At 40.0% G+C, this 14,754-nt stretch overlaps 1 protein-coding gene across 1 annotated transcript in view; it reads left to right on the forward strand.

The window, feature by feature from the left end:
* SLC2A9 (solute carrier family 2 member 9) overlaps positions 1–14,754 on the forward strand; it is a 162,948-nt gene that overhangs the window by 79,321 nt on the left and 68,873 nt on the right. Inside the window, exon 10 of the mRNA XM_065404795.1 lies at positions 3,958–4,033. Coding sequence (XP_065260867.1) covers positions 3,958–4,033 — 76 coding nt within the window. The remainder of the gene's footprint in view (positions 1–3,957; positions 4,034–14,754) is intronic.

The raw sequence follows: 14,754 nt of genomic DNA on the forward strand, positions 1-14,754 counted from the left end.
TTGAAGTTCTATCTTCTGCTTAATCATAAACTTAATTATTTCAAAGTGCGATTGTTAGTTGTAATGTGATCTAAAAGATTGTCTCATTCATTTCTTACCAAGTGAGAGTTTCATGCAAGCAGATCTGAGAGGATAATTTTGCCTATGGTTGAGAAACGCTGCATTCAACACTTCATACTTTTGCTGTAAAACAGTATACACCTCTACCCCAATATAACGCTGTCCCCGGGAGCCAAAAAATCTTACCGCATTATAGGTGAAATCACGTTATATTGAACTTGCTTTGATCCACTGGAGTGCGCAGCCCCGCCCCCCTGGAGCGCTGCTTTACCGTGTTATATCCGAATTCGTGTTATATCGGGATAGAGGTGTATATCTTCTTGAAATTTCTTGCATTCTCTATGTGCCTTCTGTTTACTGGTGATTTTTTTAAAAAAGCAAAAGGTTAAATTCAAACAGAAGACTCCCGGGGGAGAAAACATTCCAGTGCAACTGTAGCTTTGAAATTCAGTTCAGCTATTTTGACTCAAAAGGTGAAGATTCATTATTTGTTGGAAGGAAGCACCTGGCATGGAGATGCAGGGTTAGCATTTACTTCGCTAGTGATTATGTCAAATGATTGGAAGAAGGTTATTAAACAAACTGTAACACTGAAAGGAAATCAGTTTGTCTGCCTTGTTTGTCCTCCGTTTGTGTGCATTATCACATACAGCTTTCTTTTGTTCCTGGGGCCTGAAAAGTAGAGTTCTGATAGGTTGGAACAGCCTGCTTTTGGTGATCTTTCAGCAAGTTGTTCTTCCGCTGGCTATAGTCAAGATCTCTCTGTCTTTAGGACAGCGGCTAAAATGAGCCTAACCATTTATCTGACTGCAGTATCCTATTTCTTTGCTTGAGTTGATACAAAGGGAGCCACTGAGTATGTCTATATTGGAAACCAACGTGTAATTATACTGTGGGTAGGTATACCTGCTCTAGCTTTAATCTAGCTAGTGAAGGTAATAGTAGCAATGACGATGTAGCAACACAAGCTTCAGAGCAGGCTACCTGCCCCAGTAAAATCCCACCATGGACCCCGGGTACATACTTGGGTTCTTTTCCCATGCCCCTGTTTCTTCACCGCTAGCGTACCTGCACTAGCTAGCTTATGGCTAGCACAGGTATGCTCACTCGAGCTATAATTATACCTTACTGTGTGGTGTAGACATACACTCAGAGTCAATATGAGTAGTGTGTGAACGTAGTAAAACCATAACAAGAGCTAGTGGCTGGAAACTGAAGCCAGACAAATTCAAATTGGGAATAAGGCACACATTTTTAATAGTGAGGGTGATTAACCAGTGGAATAAAGTACCACAGGAAGCAGTGGATTCTTCATCTCTTGATGTCTTCAAATAAAGACTGGATTCCTTTCTGGAAGATGTGCTTTAGCCGAAGACAAGTTATTGGGCTCAGTATAAGGGTAAATGGGTGAAATTTAAGGGCCTGTGTTGTACAAGAGGTGATCTAATGGTGCCTTCTGGCTTTAAACTCTATGAATCTGTGAACTATCTGAATAGCACTTACCATATTGTCAACTGTATGAAACAATAAAACTGTACTTTACAGACTAGGTCATAAAACCAAGGTTGTTAGCACAACCATAAGACACATAAAATATAAGGCAGCAAGTTTTGTTATCAGCTGACTGAAAAGTAGGCTTTTCCAAACCCTTTAATACATAATATGATGTGTTTAAACTAATTGGACTAGATCTTCAGCTGTTGTAAATCAGTGATACTCCATTGACTGTAAGTTAGATTTTAGTGGAGCGACGTCAGTTTACATTAGCTGAATATCTGGTCCGTTATGCATTAAGTATTAGATATAAGTGTGAACCAAGAACCCAGGATGCATGCAGCCTTGAACTCAGAGGAAAATTGTATCTGGTTCTGAATTTGCACCTGTGTCCTCTCTGTATAAGGGGCTAAGAAGTTTAGATCTGTGTTTGGATCCAACTTGAGCTCCTCTCTGATAAATATATAACTTTATGAATTCACACTAATGCCAAGAAGAGCCTTGACATATTGTCATATTTTGAGAGTTAATGAGTAAATGAATAAACAAGTTTAAAAAGAAACAAACCAGTATAGTACTTTTTTGTTTGAACCTGTACATCAGTCATTTATATCGACAAGTATAGTTATGATGATGCTTCAGATACTGTAAGTAAATATATCTTCATATTTTGTAAAAGTAACAAAGACTTAGTAATATGCAACCTCACTGTAACATTCTGCTATTCAAAATTTTCTGAGAAATAAGATGAGACCACAGGACTGTGGGGGGAAATCAAGGGGCTTTATTATTTAGCATTACATAGATGAATCATGGACTGTGGCCTGGCAATTCAATAGAATTCTCTCTCAGTATTTGAAGCTAGAGGGAAAATTCATATAATTTAGAGATCCTATTGAATCAAATGTTACTTTCCTTTAAGCTCTTCTTTTTAATCTTAGTCAGTTCCTTTTGATTACTTTTTACCTGTATTGCTGTTGCTTCACTTAGTTTTCTGTAGACAAAATGAACTCCTCACAAAACCACATAATCTGTAATAGAAATAGAAGTATGGAACTTTGGAAGAATACACTGGCTGTGTCTACACTGTAAGCTGGAGATGTAAATGCCAGCTCAAGGAGACATACCCATAGTAGATCTGATTAAACTAAAGCATTAAAAATCAAGTGTAGCTGCAGCGTCACGAGTGGCTAATTTCCCTGAGCATGTATCCATGCAAGATGCTAGTTATGTACCCTGGGCACCTAGCCCCTCTCACCGCTCACGTTGCCGAGGCTACATTCTGTTTTTAGCACATTAGCTTGATCAGAGCTAGTGCACATACATCTCTTCGAGCTGGAATTGACACTTCCAGCTGGAAGTGTAGACATACCCGGAGACTTATAAAACCATGTACAATCTATGGCAGTGGTGGGCAACCTACCGCCTATCAGGGCAAGCCGCTGGCAGTCTGCCAGATCGCTTGTTTACAGTTGCACGGCCGCCTGCAGCTCCCAGTGACCGTGGTTCGCTGTTCCTGGCCACTGGGAGCTGTGAGCAGCCAAGCAAATGTAAACAAACGGTCTGGCGGCCTGCCAGCGGCTTGCCATGATGGGCTGTGTGCGTCCTGCAGGCCGCAGGTTTCCCACTACTGTTCTATGGGCTTGATCCCGTGGCTGTCCTTTTCCATACAAAACTTTCCTTTACTGCAGAATCCGATCCATTGGGTTGTTTGTCTACAATTTCAGGATGTGGCTGAATAGCCCAACCTGTTTGACTACACCCGTATATTGTTTTAAGCTTAGTGCATATGAAAGGCCATACTGGATAAGACTAAAGATCCATCTAGCCCAGTATCCTGTCTTCTGACAGAGGCCAATGCCAGGTGCTTCAGAGGGAATGAATGAACAGAACAGATAATCATCAAGCGATCCATCCCCTGTCACCCAATCCAAGCTTCTGGTGAACAGAACTCCCTGTTCCATTGAGAGCCATGTATTTAGTCCATCCTTCACACAGATTAACTTTGTCATTTAAAAAAGCTGCCATACTGGCCTTCATTAATATGGCAGAGACATCTGGGGAGAGTGATTAAGCAGAATTTGTGACAAGGAAACTCTCTTGCACAGCTTGGCTTGAATTGCAGCATAAGAAGTTATGAGTTTTTTGAATATTTGTGGCTTCTTCAATGCAGCAGACGTCTTGACATTTCACTGTATAGATTCCAAATTTTAATTTTAATACAAATTGTCTAATAAATATTTCAGGAACACTGATTTCTAAGACTAACTCTTGGCATAAACCCTAATCTATGGAAAGAATGTAAAGAATATTTTGTATTCCATGTGATTTCTTATTATTGATTATGCATTTGACATAAGAATTGCTAGTGTGGGTTATTTTTTGTGGTTGTGTTTTTTCCAGAATCATGCATATTGGCTCCCCTATCTCAGTATATTTTGCATTCTTGCAGTAATTGCATCATTTTGCATTGGCCCAGGTAAGTAATTTTTTTTTAAAGTTTTTGTATGTCATTTCTCCATGCACCAAACACTAAAACATGCACATTGAAGTGACATTGCATTAGACTTTGCTGTGTGTGTGTGTGTGTGTGTGTGTGTGTGTGTGTGTGTGTGTGTGTGTGTGTGTGTGTGTGTGTGTGTGTGTGTGTGTGTGTGTGTGTGTGTGTGTGTGTGTGTGTGTGCCTTGTATAAGAAGATGATCAAAAAGGTTAGTCTCCTGTTGATAATGTTTCTGGTTCCCCATTGCATGTCAACTCTATATAGACTTCATGAATTTGAATCTGATGCCTTCGGATTAGTATGTTGATAGTGTGCAAATAATGACATCTCACTCGTTCTCTGTGTGGGTTCTGTCAGGATTATTAGGCTTCTTCATGGCAATAGATACAACTTTATATACTGTATATTCTTAGTTTTCAGTCTTATTACAATAAACTCTGGGACTCATTGGAGCAGAGGTTTCGGCAGAAGTATTCAGAATCACAGACACATAATGAACTAGATTACCAGTTATGTCAGTGTAACTTTGGAACAACTCCATTGACTTAAACATTGTTACTCCAGGATTACATCAATATAACTGAGAACAGAATCTGGCCCTGTGAATTAGCAAGTAACTAATTTTGATAGCATCTGTTTGCAGGTGCAGAAAGAGGAATTTAACCAGAGCATAGTTCATGTACAATATGTGCTGCTAAAACGAGGTGTGGTTTTTTTTCCAAAGATTCTGTAACAAACTGTTCTTCACAAAAAAAGTTGTGGGGGGCTGGAAATGAACTGCTTTTCCTTCATATATGTTCTGTTATAAATCTGAAAACATTTCTGTCCCCATCACTTCTGCCATGGTTTTATCCAGCATTTTTTTTCTCCTTTCTTTTTAATGAAGATGAAATTTAACATGATTCTTCTATTTAGTTTCCTTGCTTGTGCATCATTGTTGTTATCATCATCATTACCTACTTAGGCCACTTTTGTCTTTGGGGGTGGTGTTTTATTATTTAACTACTACTGGGAAGACAGCTGGAAAAGGCAACATACTGTTTTTTGTGAATCCTATAATAAAATAGGGCTAAACTGTAATATTGAAACCCCCCCTCTCCACCCTCTGAGTGAGAGGTGTTAGATATCCATGACACCTCAGGAAAAGACCAGGAAGCTATGACTCTGACTCACAAGTTCCTCCCTAGTTTCCTAATGCTCCTGGGGGAAGGACTATGTCACTAATCTGTGCCAGTCCCCTTCCGTGCTCTCTGAGCTTCACTGACTGATATATGGATGGGACCAAACTAACTTGAAAAAACTGAAAAGTTCCTGCCCTGCCCCCTATGTGTGTGGGAGCCCAGGAGCAGTAGAGAGTAGAAGTCCCTTGAAGACTGTTCTTTCTAGCCCCACCCAACCCTGGCACTGAAACACATGATGCAAATCATCATGAAATCCCCTAGTGCTTTTGTAAGGGCAAATTTCAATTCTGCCCAGGTTCCTCATGTTTAAAACAAAATTCTCAGCAACAGATTGCTGGGTTTTAAAAAAAGGCATTTTGAAATTAGAGCCAGTTCTCAACCAGATAGGCTTGAGAGGTCAAGTGGTGACTTTAAACTTCTTGCCAATTCTCCTTTTAAATATGCAAAAATAGTTTTACTCCTGTAAATAAGTATGAACACTTGTAACCTCTACTTATTTGCCTTCCCCATAGAAACAAATGTGAAGAGTAATTTAGGCCAGCCCTAAAAGATATTTCACCAGTTTTCAAAACTTCAAATGTACATCACAGTTCAACCTTTTAAAATAAATCCTTCCCCATTTTTTCCTTTTTCTTTTTTCCTCTTTTTTTCTTTGTTCCCTATGATAGATTCTATTTTTGTTCACTTAGCTTTTATCCCTTCATTGCAGCCAGTCAGGATTTTCTAATGCATTTTGTGCTTGTATTGAGGCAATACATCTATAAGTATGCAAGACTGAAACTTCTATTCATTATAACAGACTGCTTCCTATAGAAAATCTTTAAAATTACAGCACTCTTCTTGCTATTGTGTTTTCTGTTTCTGTTTTTAAAGGAAGAAAACATGATACTGTGTTTTCTTTACAACCAACCCATCTACCATTCCGATATAGTCAAATACACTAATTGCTGGGGAAAATATGGTGACTGTGATAGATGCTATCAGCACATGATACAATAGTCTATGAATATTCCAACTTTATAAATGTTATATGTGTCTTTATGGGGTAGGGATTATATTCCTGACTCAATAGGGGTGCTAAAATGTTTCCTCAGGAACTATAATCGCTGGGGAATAATTAATGCACATCCCTAAGGCAAGTAATAAATCTGAAGAAGTTTCATCCTGGGGTGGGAAATTACATATACTGGTTTGACGTGGTTCATGAGGCCAGACAAATAAAGAACTGAAAGCCATCTAAAGTGACCACCCTGACTGAGGAGAGAGGTTATTTTCACACTTGATCCAGAGTCTCCATGTGGAGGCTGGGTGATACCTGGTAAGCTAGACATGTGTATAAGCTATTTGTTGTTTGCATGAAATATTTTTTCTGTAATGGTTTTGATTTGACCGAATAATACTTTGCTTCATGAGAAGTGCCTGGTCGTTGGTTAACCCTGTCTTTGCTTCTGAGAGAACAAGACAGCAAGTATTGAACTAAAGTCAAACCTGTGAATTGCAGAAGTTTGTAGCTTAATTTCCCAGTCTGGAGGGAGTGAACTGGGGGGATCTTGCCCCAAGTAATATGATGTTCCCGTTGAAATCATTGGCAGCACTTCAGCTGAGTTTAATGAGGCCAGATTTACCCACAGTGAAACTGCCTCTGTGATCAGCTATCCTTTAGTCTATCTGGACAAGCCCAGAATTTTTGTATTGCTTTGGTGTCTGTCAGGGACCATTTTTCTTTCAGAAATGGAAATTAGCTTCCATTATTAGCCATATTTCATAATAAAAGAAAACCTAGCATATATTGTTAACCTAAAAAAAGTGTAACTAAAAAGTAGAACATCCACATCTGTCCCTGTCATAAGACAGAGGCATAACTTTTTGAAATTTTTAATGCAGTTATCAGATCTACTTTGAGAGAGACACATGTAGTTGCAATCCTAATAATGAGGTTTCAGTTCTCATAATTTAGGCTTGAGTTTGCCTGAGCACAGGCTGGCACATAAGCTGCAGGAGGGATTGTGCCATAGCCAATTCCCTTCCTGATTTCCCTTTGTCTATGGGTGGTGGGAAATAGCAATTTGCTGCCAGTTTATGCCAGCAGTAAGTTATGGCACCCTTGCTCTTGTATATCTATGCTGGCTAGTGTATTGGAAAATAGAGCCCAGATGCTACCCATTCCCTGATCCCGTCCTCTTAGTCTACGAGGTGGTAAACAAGTATGTAGCAGTCCATTCTTTTATCTCCTTGCCCAGTTACAAGGTCTGGGTAGACTTTGCAAAGGTGTAATGGAGGTTCCAGTTCCCTTTACTATCTTTCATAGCTGTGTAGTCCAAGTCAAAATTTAGCCCTTAATAGTTCAAATCCAGCTCTACTGCTTGCTGTTTACCAAAGTCATCCCTGGCTTAAGTGTATGAGACTCCCATTAACTTCAGTGATGGTTGTACATGATTTTGTGGGGGCTGACACTGAATCTATACCTGCATGCCTAAACAGGAAAAAACCCGACACAGATATCCTGATTGTACAACCCATATACTGAGTGGTACCTAACTCTGTGAGTAGTCTCATTGAAATCAACTGGACTACTCACTGAGCAAGGTACTACTCGGTGGCCGTGAGGGTAGCACAGTCAGGTCCTGAAGAATTTTCACTTTGCATTTTTATTTAAAAATTGAGCCAGCCATGTTTTTTGTAATCTAACCATGGAAGCAGGAAGTTTTAAAGCTTAGAGCGATTAAACAGCAGGACACTGTTATACTACAATATATTTGCTGAATCGTGTGTCACATTGCCCTGAATTATTTGATCCAACAGCATAATGAAAGAACCACTGATGGGGTAACTTCCTGTCCTCTCTTGTGCTACCACACAAGGAGGGAAGGCTTATAAAGAGAGTGCTCCTTCTCCACATGTAAGCAACAGTGTTTAAGTATTAAAATAGAGGGGCCGAGGTACAGAGAAGATCCACACGTGGTCTGGTGGCTAGGGATGGTTGTCCAATCCTAGATTGTTAGCACATATACTAATGGTCACAGCAGGCACTAGGTAGGAGTGGAGGATGCTTAAAGCACCAGAAAAGGGGACCACACTGCATGTCTACTCTGGCCCATCCAATGGACTCCTGTGCCAACTGGCAGCATTTCTGAAGCATGGACTCATCTGAAAGTGGCTATGTTCACCTTGTAGTACCAGCCAGGTCAAGATTTGCCCCATAATGCATATTTGGAAGGGAATCAGTGTTGTTTGCCTTGAACAGTCTAGTCCCAAATTTCTTGGGTTTTCATATTGCAGTAGTGTCCCTTTTATATGAGATCCTTTTTAGTGTCTGTAGACTTGATGATATCATAAAGAGAGAACTGTGGATTCAGATAGAGAATAAGCAGGAGGAGCAGATGAACTCCATGGAAACAGAGGATCTGCCTTTATGCATGTGTCTGTTTAAAAAATGGATATGAAGAAAACAATAAGATATGGATACAGAATTTCTTCTTAATAGAAAGTTGTTCAAAGTTTTCCATAAGGCCTCAGCAGGTGTTTAAATGAATAGTAAAATGAAAGAGTAATTCCCTCCAGTAAAATTAATAAGAGGATGAAAGTGTTACATAGTAATTCCAGCACAAATATAATTTCAGTCTACTATATTTGCAATACCTTTTGGTTGCATGACTCTTCATATATTTATTATGCTCTAATAAATTTGTTAGTCTCTAAGGTGCCACAAGTACTCCTGTTCTTTTTGCGGATACAGACTAACACGGCTGCTACTCTGAAACCTTCATATAGTTGTTATTCTCTTAGTTGTTAATATTATTATTATCATATATATGTATTACCATAGCGCCTAGGAGCCAGGGCCTCACTGTGGTAGGCGTTGAAGTATCCCATTATTCTGTTCCTGCATAGGTAATATTCAACAGTAGCCTCCTACACCCTCTTTGTCCCTGCCCCAGTGAGAGAGACAGCGTTTCCTTTTCAGTTATTGGTTATTCATGCCAAATTGCTTTAGTTCATTTTACATGAACAGATAAGACATCTAATTACTTTACAGTGGAACAAAAAAAATCAATGAATTGGGTTAGATTAAATTTTAGTCCATCTAAAGGGACCTTATTAAATGAGTTGAGATGGGGCTTACAGACAGGAAAAGTTCATTAACTATGGGTCACATATTAGTTAATTGATCTATGAAGACAGAGGAACAAGCCATACAGTACATTAGTATAATTAAGCTAAGATCTAGATATAGTCAGTTTTGCAGGATCTTGAGCAATAATGCATAACTCAAGTGTTTCCTTAGAATGTTCTGACTGGGGGGCCTAATGAGTTCAGTGGGACTTTTTCTGGGAGTTAGGCAAGCAGAAATTTACCCATGAAATTCCAAAAAGTTCATAAAGATTCTAGAGTCCAATCGTGCAACTCTTACTCACACAAATAAATAATAAATCTATAATTTATTATTAATGCAATAATAAATAAAATTAATACATCTATATGGGTATGCCCATTGGCTCCAGTGGAACTACTCATGTGAGTAAAGAATTAAAGGATCAGGCCTCTAATTAGTTACTAGCCACTGGTCAAATGGTTACTTCAACATCAAAATCCAGTAGTTTGTAGTTGTGTCTTCTTAACTTAGAATTGTAAGGGGAATCTATACTTTTGGATCTTTGTGGGTAAAACTAATAAAGTATAGTAGTAACTGTATATGAACTTTAAATTCACTACTCTGGTATGTTATTGACTAATACAGTATGGATCAAATTCTTTTTTCAGTTACCTATGCAACCCGCTGAAGGGAAACGGTGCATGTAATTGATTGATTATGCAAATAGGAAGATGATTGTGATCACTAAAAATCAATCTGTATGCTGCCTACTTCATCTTAATTTTATATTTTTAAATAGAGTAGCTGACTAGGCTCAAAGTTTTTTGCTTAATAAGAGAACTTTTAAAATAACTTTTAGAAAGAAAATATATAGGGCTACATAGTGCAAAATATTAATAAATCTAACATTTCTTGTGCAAAATGTGCATGAAATATTTTAATCTGCTTTATTTCTTCAGCATTATGGTCCAGATTTTCATGGCATCCACGAAATTTGGGTTCTTCTGTCTTTAGGTGTCCATTTTGAGTCACCTAGAGCCAAAAACTCAACTCAGAATCGAGGGCCTGTGTATTACGATCTGCTAGACTTCTGACTGGTCAAGAACTTAAGTGGAGAGGAGGGCTTTGTGTGAGCCTTCTATGCCAGGGTGAAATTATTATTACATTGTAGTGTGTCCAACACAAGAGACATATTAATGTTAATGAATGTCTGGTATGATCATGGTGAGAAGGACAGTTGTAGTTTTATGATGATCGTTAAGCAGAAAAAGTACAATTTCACACTTACTATCTGTGTTACAGTAAAGCCCTATATATTGTAATTTATCTAGACAGATCTGAAAATTATTTTTAATCTTTTCTGTTTTTTCATAAATCTGTGAGACTGTTTTTCCCCAGGAAAATGAATAATATTATTGAACTACAACTTAATAAAATATGTGACTGTTCTTAGCCTGGTGTGGAAGGATGAGTATCACCTGTATTTGCCAAACTGGGATTGATATAGTGTGACATTATTAAAGCTTTGGGATCTGATCTAACTATCTTTGTAGTTAATTGGAGCTTTTCTGTTGACTTCAGCAAGAGTTATATGTGGCTTCTAGTGGGTCTAGAGATACAGCTCTTTGCCTGGGATAAATCCAGCATAGCTTCATTGACTTCAGCGGAGCTATGCCAATTTACTCCAGCTGAGGATCCAGCCCACGATATGTAGAAATTAACACTTTAATGGTCTCAAAGTGCCAGTGTGGCTTCCCATTTAATAGTATTTTCTATCCTATTAGAACATCTGATGATTTCTTGATAGTTGTATAGGTAGTGTGCTGTCTGTTACTTTCAGAAAAGCATATGGCAGAGTCCCATCTGCTCCTCGCCAATTAGGATCAGCTGTCACTTTCAGTCAGTTTTTCCCCCCTTTTCTGTATGCAAGTTTGCAGATGTGTTCCAGGAAGAAATTCTAAGTATTGAAACTGTAATGTTAACTGCAGGTATACTGAGGAGTAGGTGATTGTTGATGTCCCTCTGTTCACAATAAAAAGATAAACAAAAATCTAAAATGTATTTGTGATGGGATCCCCTGGGGTGCCTCTTGGAACAGGGGTACCACTGAGCCCGGCTTCTGTCTCACCAGCCTGAGCTCCATCTCACACTGTGCTGCTGAGACAAGCTGCAGACACGCTTCCAGTCTTACAGCAGTTTTCAGGTATCTAAAAGGGTGTCATAAGGAGGAGGGAGAAAACTTGTTCACCTTAGTCTCTAAGGATAGAACAAGAAGCAAGGGGCTTAAACTGCAGCAAGGGAGGTTTAGGTTGGACATTTAGGAAAAAGTTCCTAACTGTCAGGGTGGTTAAACACTAGAATAAATTGCCTAAGGAGGTTGTGGAATCTTCATCTCTGGAGATATTTAAGAGTAGGTTAGATAAATGTCTATCAGGGATGGTCTAGACAGTATTTGGTCCTGCCATGAGGGCAGGGGACTGGACTCGATGACCTCTCGAGGTCCCTTCCAGTCCTAGAATCTATGAATCTTACACTTCCACCAGCATTCACACAGGTAGGGACACACCCAGCTGCAGTTACAGGCAGACTGTCTGACTAGCCACTGCACGAACGAACAATAGAAAGGCTAAAGCCAAGATAACTCTCAGCTCCCCAGGCCCACACCCCCTCAGGAGCATAAACCCAAAATTATACCGTCTTGCGCTTCACAATGTGGAGAGGAATATGCAACAGCCCCTCTGAGCTAAGATTCCCACACACTTCACTCCAGACTTACTTGTTGGTAGATTAAAACATAAAATAAATTTATTAACTACAAAAGATAGATTTTAAGTGATAGCAAACAGATCAAAGCAGATTACCTAGTAAAGAAACACAAATGCAAACTAAGTCTAAGATACTAGAAAGATAGGATATGAATTACCAAATTCTCACCCTGGCTGATGATACAAGCAGGCTGCAGATTCTTAAGGGACAAGCTGCACTGGCATTACAGCTTGGAGTCCCCAGGTCTTTCACACACAAGCTAGAAATCCCTTTAGCCTGGGTCCAGCACTTCCCCCAGTTCAGTCTTTGTTCCTCAGGTGTTTCCAAGAATCTTCTTGTGTGGAGAGTGAAGAACACCAGATGTAAAAAGCAACAGAGGGTCCTGTGGCACCTTTAAGACTAAATATTGGGAGCATAAGCTTTCATGGGTAAGAAATACCCTGAATAGGCCCTTCCCCACCCACTATCTAGACTGAAAGCATCTTGCAGCTATACACCCAGGTATAACTACTTTTGAAATATAGATACATAGTCAATATTCATAACTTCAGATACAAAAATGATACATGCATACAAATAGACAATCATATTCAACAAATCATAACTTTTCCAATGACACCTCACATGGCCGACTTGTATAAAATGCATCATAATTATGCTATAATATCATATCACTGAAGAATATGGGGTGCAGTGTCACAGTATTTCCTAACATTTTCCAGTGACGTTCTATCAAAAAGTGCCTTTAGGTTATAAATGACCACAGGCTGGAATTCAACCGTAGTTTGTGAATTTAAAACAGAAAAATATCCTTTGAAAAATAACAGACTCTTCTGTAGGTTGGGGGGAAAATGCTGCTTCTGGGCACTTATTTCTTTTCAGTCTTTTTAGTTCTCTCATGTAACTACAAGTATCTGGATGCAAGATTATTTCTGGTTGAGGAAACACAAGTTAGTAAATAGCTTTAAAGAGCAGTCCACACAAGAAGCAGGAGCTGCAGGAAGTCATTGTCTCTTGCCCACACATTTCAGCTGAAATATCTGATATGTTTGATCTAAAGAAGCTTCATGTGATTAAAAAATAGACACAGAATCAAGGGGATTGGTTCTGGTGACTATGGAGTCAAACAAAACAGAAAACAAATGGTGTGCTGTCTTGGGATGCCCAAAACGATAGGTCTGTGTGACCCCTCTGCATCAGTGAGAGATTTGCTGGTGCTAACCTGGATAACAGCGCCCCGTCACTGCAGTCTGTGAGCCACCCCAGACAAATTTCTCAGGACTCTGCCAGCCCTTACTTTGCCTTGCAGGTAACACTTGGTGCACCCCAGTTCGCAGGCTACCTGGAAGAGTGTTCCCCTGGGGTATCCAGCCCGTCACTGGACAGTCACAGAAATGATCAAGTTTGCTATCTCCAAAGAGACAGTGTACAAACCAGCTTGTTTGGTTCAACTAAAATGCATGCTTTGCCTAATATTACTGTATTGAGATCTACTTATGATAAAACAAAGTGAAGTTTATTACCAAAGATAGAGTTTTAAAGTAGAAACTGAATTGGTTACAAATAAAACAAAAGTATAGCACATTCCAAGAGACTAAACATAACTTTAGCAAACTACAATCCTTTGGCTAAAGCAGTTTTCTCACTCACAACATTTTTCTGTAGAGCTTGCTGATTCTTCTTCAAGCAGATGCAGCTGTGTATTCCACTTAGGCATGTGCACGCCCCGTATATCAGAGCTGGAAAATTTTGCCTAGCAGTACCCATAGGAGGCGACCCTTGCGCCTTGTGCTCATAGCCCCTGCCCTGGCTATCTGAGACAGTACCACCTCTACCCCCTCAGTTTCTTCTTAATGCCCATGGCTGGAGTCTGAGCTCTGTGTGTTTCCTAACCTTACAACCACTCTCTGTCTTAGTGACTTCTTCTAGTTGTATATAGTTAATTTGTACCCTTATATAGTGTTAGTTGGTTAGCTGTAGTTTAAGTATTTCCCTGGTGATACCCTCACTGGGGTTTAAACATTGTCGATCGTGTGGGGCAGCGATCTCCAACAGTGATCCCCACACACAGTGCTTGCTGTGCTTAGGCAAGGCCCACATCAAGGAACGGTGTTCCGTTGGCAAATTGTTCACAAAATGGACTCGTGGCGAGGGATCTTTGTCTAAAGCCGCACCTGCTCCAACAGTCCATGCAGCCTGCTTTGGCACTGAGGCCTACATTGGATCGAAGGTCACCCTTGGGTTCTGAGAGTGCTGCCGTTTCCCGCTCTGGAGCTAGCACCTCTCCAGAGAGATGGAGGAGCCATTCCCCATCGAGCGCGCTTAGGAAAAGGTCACATAAGACTGATGGAGGCTGCTCCAGGTCATGTGGGGACCCATCTGTCTCCTCCAGAGGAGCATGGACTGGCACGGTGTGAACACCAAAGCACAGGATGAAGCAGGTCCTGTCATCCACTCTCCGATACTGTGCTTGAATGTCAGAGATCCCATACAATCAACTCTGGTTCCAGGCCAGGGTGTCTGTTGAGTCTGGTACTGATGAGGGTGATGTAATCACCAGCTGTTTCCACTCAGGTGGCATAGCAGACAGCCTGTTTGGTTCTTCCTCAGCCTTTCTGTCTTGACCTCTCCCTTGGTCCAGGACTTTGACAGGGCTGCA

The sequence above is a fragment of the Emys orbicularis genome, chromosome 5 (genome assembly GCF_028017835.1).
Source record: "Emys orbicularis isolate rEmyOrb1 chromosome 5, rEmyOrb1.hap1, whole genome shotgun sequence".
NCBI lineage: Eukaryota > Metazoa > Chordata > Testudines > Emydidae > Emys > Emys orbicularis.